The following is an 11631-nucleotide window of genomic DNA, read 5'->3' as shown; positions in this document are numbered from 1 at the left end:
AAGAGGTTGCCAGTTGAAGGGCTCGCTCACACACACACAAACACATTATCACCCCCATTCACACATACAAGTCATTTGGAGTGTGAGGCTCAAATGGTCAGCTTGTGTTTGGACTGTGAAAGAAAACTGAAGTGCCCAGAGCATGAAAACTTCACACACGAATGACAAGGGCAGAGATACAAATGGAGCAATGTTCGCTGGGAGCAGACTTCTGCTGTGCTGTAAAAGTACTCATCATCGCGTTGCTGTTTTGACAGCATCGAAAATACTTCTTGTTTTGGATAATGTAAGAGCAGAAAAGGAGTGTGACTTTATAAAAACCTTTGTTTGACCAGTTTGCTTACGAATGATTACAGACTCACTGCACCTTTCTTACAAATTGTTTTTCAGCAGTGAAGAACTTCAAAAAGAACACAATATAAAATCAATGACATCCTGTTCCTTAGTCCGTGATGTATCATTGAATTACTGTCATTAAGGTTGAATGTACAACCAACACTTATATTCAGTGCAGCAGCATTATGATTTTCTTCATTTTGTGTAAGCAAAAACAGCATCAGCTGCCAAATTCAATGTTTGGGTAACATAAACATTATTTTCTCCCTAATGCTCGAATGGTAAGGATTTTGAAGATGGTTATATAAAGTCCATCGTATGCCTTTTATATAGGTGCGATATGATGTTTCATTTCATTCAGATGTTGAATGGGAAATTGCACATTGATCCCTGATTACAAATCCGGATGATGAATTCCACAGTCACACCTGAGACACAATGCTTATCAGAGCTGTCTGGCTGGTCCAACCTGTTAATATGGGCGCTGAAGTGAAACATAAAAGATTCAGGGACACACGTGTGCAGCTGAGGTGTGCAGTGTGGCTCCTGCATTCGAGAAGTAGCATGATAAAAATAAATAAATATCTAATTTGATTGTTTGCTTGGCTCTGTTGTTTTATCAGTAAAAGTGATTTTTTTTCCATCCTTTATCACATCTCTCCTCTGTATCAGCCATAACTCAACATATTGCAGTTAGTGAATAGGCTCATTGAGCTTTATTTGGAGTGGCTGTCTAACCAAGGTCCTCAAAGTAAATATGAATACAGTACATTCTGTTGGGGTCACAGTAAGCTCCCTATTCACACGGCTCCGTGTCTACCACAATTTCCTCAACAGCCAATCACCATTGCGCTGGAATCCAAGGAAACCATAGCAACCGCGAGGCCTTGGATGTTATTGGCAGGGTCAATGGAATGAAAGAGAAAAGAGACGGAAGTCAAGTTTAAAAAAAAAGAAGCCAAGTGAATCTGTAAAACTGCCAAAATTGCCACTGAGCTGTGGAGATTTGACAGTGAGTCTGTTGATGAACTTTCGATGAGCTCAAATGGACTCAGTCTAATGGCTCGCTGGCGTAATGCAGAACCCTATGCACGGTTTTAAAAATTGTACTAATTTGTTTGCCTCTCTCACTTCTTCAATATGTCTGGGTTGGTTGGTTATGAGTCACCCGTCTTGCTCATTCAGAAGAGATTAGTGCCAGGTAAATGAATGATGTGTGATGCTTTAAGATGGACTAGACCTTCTTTGTTTGTATTCTCAAAATATTGTTTTTCCCCTTATTACTTGGTTGATACAGCCTCCAATAAGCTTGACTAAGGTAGGAATGGAAAAGGGCTTGATTTCATAACATAAAACCTGTATTACGTCACACTGTCCCAAACAAGTGCGCTCCAAACCGCAGTCTAAAAACTACATAGCAGTAAAAAAACATGAACAAATTAATCATCAAGCACTAAAATAAAACCAAATATACAGTTATCATGAGTTTTATCAGAACTTTATGGATGTGGTTTTTTCATGTTTGGTTTACAGCAGTGTGTTTGAAGAAAGATAATTACAAACCTGGAACCTGTGGTCATATATGCATTAAAGTTTTAGAGTATGTATCATATATTTAACTGTAACTGTGGTGATAAAAATGCATTTAATCACCTTATTCTAACAAAGCCCTCCAAATTAGTGCAGTTTAAAGCAGAGATAAAACTCAATGGCTTTGTCACTATTTGCTATAAAGAACACTATTTGTTCCATTGGCCATTTTATAAAAGAGCTCTTATTCTTCATGTTAATTTATTTATTTAATTAAACTCCCTAATGGTTTCCAATATATTTTCTAGTGGAATAAAAAAGTAAATCGAAAGACATTGTTTTCTGTCCGTACTACCACAATGCAACGGGACACATTCTATGTGTGAAAACCCATGGTGCATTTTAACATCTGTGATGATGAATTATGATTATAAGTACTCACAGTTCACAATTTAGATCGCTGAGTGTTTTTTATAAAAGGGAAGTGAGTAAATGAATGAAGAAATTGAAAAAAAAAATGTCGAATTGCCTCAATGATTCTTCATCTGTAGGACAATGGGTGCTGCATAGGAATACATCACTAAGAGACATGGTTTCCTTTATGTGCTGCTTCAAGTGAAGTTATTACAGGGCTTAAGCACAGCATTTCAAAGGCTGTTTAGTTCTTGTGTGAACCCTTTGTACAGGAATGTGATAACCACTATAATTGAAATTGTACATTCAATTAAAGCTACACCCTTATCCACTGCAGCATCTTTGATAGCCTTGTCTTCAAACATTCATGTTTTTTTTTGTTTTTTTTCCCAGTATTTCTTTTGCTGTTGTTTTTGTTTACCTCTCAGCGTGGGTTCATTCATGTGCTCTGCTTCGACCTCCTCAGAAGTGAGTTAGAGAGGTTAAAATAACAGAACACTGACTGTCACTGCTGTGGAGGACCCTTATTTAAACACAAACACACACACACACACACACACACACACACACCCACACACCCACACACACACACACACACACACACACACACACTAACACACACAAACACACGATAGAAAAGGCAGACTGACTGACAGGGAAAGAGACCTGCAGGAACAACCTCCAACTGCCACCCTTTATCTAGAGCCGCACTGCTCCAAAGAGAGCATACTGGCCTACATTACACTGACACAAACTGTACAGTAGAATGAGGCCTGAGTGTTTGCTCTCATGCAGCATAATAGGACAGTCATATTTTGCAGTTCCTCTGCAGCACAAAGCATTTCGGAATCTGATTTGTATTTAAAGGTTTAATATAACTTACATATTTAACACGGAGCAGAGAGAAGTGGCTGTGAACCATTGTCCTTTCTTTTTCAGGAAAAGTGAGGTCAGCCTCATACCTCGTCTTTAAAAAAAACTAAGCATCAGCCATAATTTGTTCATACTCTCAACGGGATAAAACTCTCAGAGCATAATTTTTCTCTGTTAAGGTCACTCACCTGGTGCACACAGCCATGTCCTGGAGTTCAATAAGAGTTGTCCTATCATGAATCTAAGCTGTGAGGCACAAATTATAAAAGTCTGTTTCCCCACTCATTTGTTTAGCTGAAGTTCTATAAAGAAATTTTCGCAGCATAATTAGATGGATTTCTTTGTTTTCTTTCTAACTAAATGTGCCCACATTTTCTCCTCTGTTAATTATGTTGAGACACAGTTTGGGAAATGGCAACAATAGTAAAAAGAAAAAGCTATGAAACACTGTCATCTGTAAACTCTCACTAGTTGAGACCAGTAATTATTTTTCTAGGACTATTTGTAGATAGTGTGTTTGTTTGTGTTATGATGATGTAGTTTTGTATGCAAAAGTAGCACTTGTTTTTTTCCTTCCTATTTATCTCCTGTATTTATTGTCCTTATTTGCCTTGACCCAAAACCAAGCACCAGTTTAAATTAAAAAATGCACTCTCCAAGAAACAATTTAAGGTTTAGTTTAAAGCTAATTTATGTATTTAAGACAACACTTTATTTGGTGTGCCTACAATTGATGTAAGACACTTCTATGTTTATTTTATTTCAGTTTGCATCTCTGATAAAATTACATTCATTCATTTTTTTTTTGCATGAAACCCAGTGAGGAGTCCTCCTGCGTCTGATTACAAATAGCATGAATCTGTTGTTTGTTTTAGTAGATGCTTATACAGTTAAATGGGCAGACATTTTAAAAAAGTACAGGCCAAGGTTAACCCACAGTATGGGGTTATGGTAAAGGAGTGCAGTGAGTCGTAGGCTGACAAATCATGCGTATAGAGAGGGATGTGAATTGAGTCTAGGTCATTTCTCACTTCTAAGAGCACCATGGATCATTTCTTACAATCACTTGGTAGGCACAAAAAAAAAGGCATCAGTCAGCGATGAAACTGTGACAGAATTGCTGTGGCCTGCCACCTAACCAACACCTCTTACTGCTGGGGACTTCATTAACAGATACGGATCTTGAGGCTTCAAGGACTTGTTCCCAACAAACCCTTAACCTCAAAGAGCGCCCTCCATAGAGCCTTATCCCAGCCTCTTTCCTGTAGTCTCCCTGCAGATCATATCAAGGTGGAGGGAGACCAACTATATAGTGTCAGTTTAGCCATTCATTTCACCTTTTCTATCTCCTGCCAATATGGATTGCATTAGCCTCTAACACACTGCTTACTTCAAAAAGATGCATTAGTCCCCAGCTGATGCTCTATCTGTATACAACCCATTGGCTGAAAATCAATAGGATAGGGAAAAAACAGGTGGGCATGAGTGAGCATGCTCCAACAGACTATGCAAATTTGTGACAGTTGCTGTGCCAAACAGATAACAGGAGAAGGCGAAGGACAGTGAAAAAGAGGTTGTCTTAAAAACACAACCTATCCCTAAATGAAGGGGGTTTCACTTTGTGATTTTAAGTCAATTAGCGAGCGATAAAAGGGAGACGATAGAGAAAGGGAGACGGCAGCAGTTATGACAAGACATCTTCACAGCTCATTTGCAACAAGGCAACATACAGCCAAATTCAAAGCATATGACTGACTCAGCTGCTGCAGATAAGACGGCAGCCACCCTTGAGAAAAGATTCATATTAACCCTGCTGATGTTGTCAGGGAAGGACTATTGTCTGAGCCCTTGTTTTCAGCAGTTAACACAATGGCTATTTCACTCCAGTCCTCAACCTCTTCACCCTCGACACTGGTGCAGCAAACCTGAATTGGCTGAATGGTTGATAGTATTATGCTAATGCCAGACCAGCCTCCCCCTTTTAGCTGTTAACACTGAAGAGGAGGAGGAGGAGGAGGTGGACGAAGAAAAAAAGGAAGTCCTTGTTAGAGCTCCTGTATGTGGCTAGTTAGGAAGCACTTTTAAGGCTTTACAAACAGCCACCAGCCTTGTGTGAAGCCTTGATGCGGCCAGAGTCACACTGAGCTGAGGAAATAATAGGAGTGCTATTTTTTTCAACCCACACATACTAAGAACACTGTGTTGTGGAAGCAAAGAGCCATCATATTCTAAGGGGGGGATTGGATTTTTAAAAGTGTATTGCACTTGCACAGTGAAGAAAATGAAGAAACACTTGACATAGTCAGAGGAGTTCCATCTGCTTTGCCATGCTCTCCACCTGTACTCACACTGCCAGGTGTGCTGGCAGAAAACACTAGCACTTCTCCATCCATTCATCCAGAACTGAGGAAACCTCCAAAATGAGAACATTAGAGGCATTACCTTCACGTTACCTGATATTATTTAATTTGTTTGCATATGTGACGTACATCCTATTTAAATAATATCTATATTTGAGCATATTTTAGCTGACTCCTACTCAACCTGTATTCCAGACTGTTACATAATGGATGCCCCTGTTTTCTTGTACTGCACCAGAGGAGTTCCTAATGTAATGCAGTCATCTGATTGTGAATGCCACAGGAAAATATGCACAGAGTAACGTTATGCCCGACAGCAACTCACAGCTCATTATTAACCGCCTCTTGATGGAACAGGAAGTCAAGCCGGGAGGTTTTAAATGAAGCCTTGGTGTTCTTGTCAACTCACCATGCTCCATAATTAGCACAGGGGTCATACTGTAATTTCCCCTTTATCCCCAAATAGCCTCAGCCGGAGCACTTTTGCAGTGGAACATCAAACTTTAAGGGGACCAGAAACCTGCAGGGATTGATCAAATTTGTTGAAATGTGTTCTTAATGAGGAGGACTGGTTGTTGGTAGTATTAAGGTCACAGGTAAAGGGTTTTAGTCACCACTGAGATTAGGCATGCTGGTTTATGGGGATGACTTTTTTCACATTGTGACATCAAGATAAATAAAATTGCTCAGAAATGCATCCACACTAACAGCATCTACAAAAAACAGGAAGAGAAGAGTCTGCTTTCTCATTTTTGGGTGGTATATTTAGATTGCTTTCCAGTAGCACCTGCTTTGCTAAACTAGGTTTGTGTTGTACCTCGTATCATGATGAAATGACCACAACTGTATTTCTTCTTATTAATTATTCAACATGTATTTTCTTTTTTTTTTTCACTTGATGAATTACTAACTCAGGTGGAAACTAGAGCCTGCAGATGAGTATGTAAGGAAAAGAAACCCACAAACTGTAGAACTGTGGGATACATGTATTTTCCCCTTCACAGTCACTGAGAAATCAATGTTAAGAACTAAGCTGAGGCATCAAAGACCAACAGCCTATCTGACCTGCATAGAGCCCCACTGTGGGGTATAATGCAGCATTGTACGCCAGTTACTTAAAGACCCATTCATGCAGACACTGAGTAAATGCATAGGACCATAGACGGGGGATTGGGGAAGGATACGATTTACAATGCTGCCTCCAGACTTTGCGATAAAATAACTTACACACAAATGGAAATATATTCAGAGAGAAGAAAAAAACATCAGATGAAAGTGTTTCTGATTAGAGAAATACAAACCAAAGGTTTTTATTTTTCATAGCCTCCTTAGTCTCTCCATAAAAATAGTGTTGCTCAAAATAAACTGTTAAAAGAAAAACAAAGTCATGTTTCAATGTAATCCATGGAAAAGCCCCAGTATCAGACATTCATTTTGTTTCACTTCAGTCGTCTTCTTTTTTTTTTTTTTCTCCAAAAGCCGAATGGTCAGCAAAGACCTGTATCACTGCACCACATGTCTGTTCCTTTGAAAAAATTAGCATCGGAATGAGCCCTTGCAGAGACAAGTCAGGCAACTGCTGTAATGCATTTATAAATTAGCCCTAAACACTACACAAGCCATTAAGAAGCATGTAAAACCTAAGGGGGGGGAAAATAATACAAAATGCAACCAATAACAGAACAAAGTACTTGCAACAACTGTTATTGACCTGCACTTTATATTTGCCAGTTAAACAAGTGGGAATCATGTGCACACTAACTAAACATGTTTAGATACGCTAAAACTAAGAAGCACTGGCACTGTCAAATAAACGCAGCTTAGCTCTGGCAAACAGAGGGTTAAACCTTAGCTGCAGAAATTCACTGCAGTCCAAAAGCATTTGGCTGATAGCTACTGAACAGCACATTCTATCTGTGCCATTACGCTGCTATCCTTGGACAAATGTTTCTATCTATCTATCTAGATTTTGCTTGTGTGTCTTTTTGTGTTCCTTAGTCTGGCAATACCATTTTATTGCATATAATATTTGGCACAGTAAAACCTGGAGCTTACATTTGGGGCTGTACTTAGAAACTGGTTCCTGTATAAAGAGTTTTTAACTGCATCCTAAATATTCTCAAAAAACAAACTAAACACCTCTTCTCCAAGAGTAGATAGTACCTTCTTATGTCCTCAATCACAAAAACAATTCAATACCTTTGTCTATTTTAAATAGAAGTCACCAGTTATTAGAAAATAGTTTCAATTTACTTTCTTTTCTTATATAATCTGCATGTCTCACCACTGCCTGGCGGGATTTTCATTTATATATATTTGTATTTTTTCATATTTATATACTTATGTATAGGCATGTACAAGAAACGAAAAACTGTCTCTGTTTAGCACATCTGTACAAAAGAAAGTTACCGTTTGTTCTTTGTGCATTCTATTGCATGGAGTGGTGAGCAGATAAGTGAAGAGGAGAGGTCGGGGGAGAGTCAGAGATAGATCCATTAAGGGAGCATTACTCAGATTTGGGTCTCTTGAACCTTCTCTTTGCCATGAGTAGTCTTAATGGCATAGGGATCAGTAATGGTGCTGATGTGGCTGTGATGCTGTCTGACGGAGCGATGAAGAGAGTTGTTCTGGGTCCAGTGGGCTCCATAGCCCCCTTGGCGGGCTGAAGAGGACACGTACCCAGGCTTAAAGGTGTTGCTGTTGTGTTCCACTAATGTCGGCAGTACCAGCCCTGTGTCATCAGAGCCACTAGATCCAGAGGTGGGCGGTGGAACAGGAGGAACTTCTTCCTCCATTTGTATGATTTCTATGGTCCTGGCTGCTGCCACCGTGCTCCTCTGTTGATGCCGCTTCCGTAACTTATAGAATGCAATTAACATGGCAGCTGCTAGCAAGGTAACAGCAACAAAACAGCCAATGATGATTTTGGTGGTTTTCATCACCTCATCCAGGCTGGCGGCTGGCCCACTAGGGATTCTGGCAGTGGGGATTGACACTTGCCTTGGAGTCTGAGTGCTCTGGAAGAGCACAGTAGGTGTGGAGATGAAAACAGGCTGAAAGACAGAGGGGGAAGCAGGAATAGTAGGTTTGGGTTTTGGGGTCTCTTCCACAGTGGGCTCCAAAACTTCCACTGTTACAGTGGTGAAATATGACAGATTGGATGTGTTAAGTTCTGCATTGCTGACATTTAGGTAGGCTGAGGCATTGGAATTTCCTGCCATGTTGCTCACCATGCAAGTATAAACACCTGTGTCTGAGGGGAGAACATTGGAAAAGTTGAGAGTCCCATCATTGAGAACAGATATCCGGGGATGAGCCGAGCCATGGGTCAATACCGTGCCATTGGGGAGAAGCCATCGGACTGAACTCATGGCAGCAGTGCGACACTTCAGTTCTGCAACCCTCGCTGCTGAGATGTTTAGATCTCTTGGAGCATCAAGTATAAATGGTGCTGAACACTGAAAGGTGGTCTGATCAACCTCTACCAGATATCGACCTCTCATGTGGATCGGGGTGTGGCAGCGTCCACAGCAGCTGGAATTTGTGGGAATGTATTCTCTGAGCCACCAGGAAAGCCACACTACATCACAGTCACATCGCCAAGGGTTGTGGTGCAGGTGTAGCTCCACCAGGTACTGTAGAGGAGTGAAGAGATTATGTGGAAGGGATGATAGGTTATTGTGAGCTAAGTTCAGCTCCACCAAGGCTGTGATGTCATCAAATGCATTCCTTTCAATGGTAGTGATTAAAGAGTTCATAATCCATAGTTTGCGTAAATTCTTAAGCCCACGAAAGGCTCCAGGCTTCAGTTCAGGGAAAACATTCTCTGATATTTCCAGTTCTTCCAATCCCACCAGTGGTGAAAGATTAGGAAACTCCCGAAGGTTACACATCCCCAAGTTGAGGTACTTGAGGTTTTGAAGGCCCTCAAATGCCCCATCGGAGATATATTCCAACTTCCTCAGCTCTCCAAGGTCCAGTCTCATGAGGGAGGGGACACGGTTGAAGGCATAGGAGGGAATGCTCTCAATGGGATTGTTTCTCAGCCATAATTCTCTCAACTTTGACAGGTACTCAAAAGCTCCACTGGGTATGACTGTCAGTCTGTTGTCAAACAGCTCCAGGGTATTGAGACTGGTCAAGCCATTAAAAGCCCCCACCTCAATCTGTCTGATGGCATTTCTACCAAGCTGCAGTACCTCCAAGTGATGCAGGTGCCTGAATGTATCCGCCTGGATTGTTTCTATGCTGTTTTCCATCAGGTTCAGGTACCTGGTGTTGGCTGGGATGTTTGGAGGGACTCTAATCATGCCGCGGCGGGTACACACCACCTTGCTGAGCTGGTTAGTGCAGGAGCACACACCTGGACAGTTCTGTGGGTTAGCCGAGCCCAGTGCAGGGCCCGTGGACTGGCACATACTGAGAGTAGGTACCATGAGAGAGATCACTGCGAGCAGAGCTGCGTTCCAGGTAGGCTGCACACTAACCTGGCCCAAAGGACTCATGGTGTGGAGGGCTCATTATTCTGCATGGTGGGGGGAGACGGCACACACCAGAGGACAGACCACCTTAGCCTGGCTGGAGCAACTTAAGGCTCCCAAGTTCCATCGACAGTGCAGGAAGATGCTACATCAAAATAGATGTGAGATAGAGAGAAGGGAAAAAAGAGAAACAGAGGAGGAGACAGAGTGAGAGAGATTAATACAAGAATAGTAGCAGAGGAAAAGCAGAGCAGCAATGTGAGAAAAGGATTAATAACAGTATCAATGACGTACCTCATTAGTTTGGAAGTGGTTCTTCTTGCCTCTTTCCAAATGTTAAAAGCAACAGCCATGCATCACGTTCATTTATTATTCCGCTCCATGGAGAGAGAAGAGATTGATAATTTCTTGTTTTCCCTCTCTGAAAAAGTGAGGTGGCCCCTCTATTAGCCCTGGGTACAAAATGGCTCCTACTATTTAAGACTGAAAAAAGCATGAAAAGCACTCACAGGCAGACGTAAGGCCATGAAGGCTTAGCAGGTGCCTGGATCCCTTCTGCCCCCAGTAACTGCCCCCCTGCAAGGCTGCAGACTCCAAAATGCTGCTCCACTGTGGATAAATAACAATGATCCATAGCGCAGTGAAAGACAACAGAGGAGGAGAGAAGAAGTGACCAAATAAAATAAATAAAAATCCCCAGTTCTGACGGCTCCTGATACATGTGTTTGCTCGTCCACTGGTCGCCTGTTTGTTGGAGAGACCTCCCTCACTGTGACTTTGCCAAGGGCTAGTCGGTCGCTGATTAGCCCCGTTGTGACAGAGACTGAGAGACAGAAAAAGGCTAAAGAACTCCCGGCACAGTCATCCCCCTCTCCTCTCCTCCTCTGTGTTCCTCTTGCTTCCTCCCAACGTTGCGCTGGCCCTGGTCAGAGCAGCTGCAGGCTGCCGTGTGCACAGTTAGCAGTAATCCGTCTATTCCTCCTGGGGGGGAGGGGGGTGGGGGTGGGGGGTTGGGGGTGGTGGGAGAGATGGTGGCGCTGGGTGGGGGGTGGAGAGGGGGATGCGCTGCACTGCTGGAGCTCCGCAAAAGGCTGTCGGAAGAGAGAGGGAGCACTCTTGTCCTCTTCTGCGATGAGAGAAAAGACAGGATGACGCTCAGAGGATGTGTGTGGAAGTGGGCTCCGAATCCATATCCAAAAAAACAGAGAAAGGTATTGAGGATTCTTCTCTCCACTTGCTGTTTGTCCCCGGGCTGTCTCCTGCAGTGTTCTTCTGCTTGCTTATTTGTTAGTTTTTTCTCCAGGGCTGAGGTAGTAAGTTGTGGCAGTTAGCCATGTGTGTGGCTGTCAGACTTGCGGCTGGCTGGTGGACTACTGCAGTAGCCGGAGTAGAACAGAGAGAGAGAGGGAGAGAAAAAGAGAGAGAGAGGGGGGGGGTGGGGGTGGGGGGGGGGAGAGGAGGAGGAAAAAAGAGAGACAGAAAGAGAGTGATTGAGAGAGGAGAGAGAGAAGTACTGACAGATCAAGAGCAGGAGGAAGATAGAGTGCGCGAAGGAAAGAGTGTGTGAGAGAGAGAGAGATGGAGAGGAGGAGGCACGCGAGCACTCAAACAGGCAGCCCACCGTCACAGAAGCAGCA

The 11631-nt window shown here is 42.5% G+C and overlaps 1 protein-coding gene across 2 annotated transcripts; it reads right to left on the bottom strand.

The window, feature by feature from the left end:
• Positions 1-6625: 6625 nt before the first annotated feature.
• lrrc4.2 (leucine rich repeat containing 4.2) lies at positions 6626-10698 on the bottom strand. 2 transcript variants are annotated; one of them, XR_004631566.1, is made up of 2 exons: positions 7923-10018; positions 6626-6878 (listed from the first exon to the last, which is right to left on the bottom strand). XR_004631566.1 is itself a non-coding variant. In XM_034685659.1 (2 exons), exon 2 carries the CDS (start codon positions 10016-10018, stop codon positions 8024-8026), a length of 1995 nt encoding a protein of 664 aa, XP_034541550.1. In that variant the 5' UTR covers positions 10019-10139; positions 10289-10698; the 3' UTR covers positions 6808-8023. The 2 variants fall into 2 exon arrangements, 1 of the variants encoding a protein (XP_034541550.1); XM_034685659.1 differs by adding an exon at positions 10289-10698 and having other exon boundaries at positions 6808-10139.
• Positions 10699-11631: the final 933 nt, after the last annotated feature.

This window comes from Notolabrus celidotus, chromosome 6, assembly GCF_009762535.1.
Source record: "Notolabrus celidotus isolate fNotCel1 chromosome 6, fNotCel1.pri, whole genome shotgun sequence".
NCBI lineage: Eukaryota > Metazoa > Chordata > Actinopteri > Labriformes > Labridae > Notolabrus > Notolabrus celidotus.
This window is presented reverse-complemented; position numbering and strand designations above follow the sequence as displayed.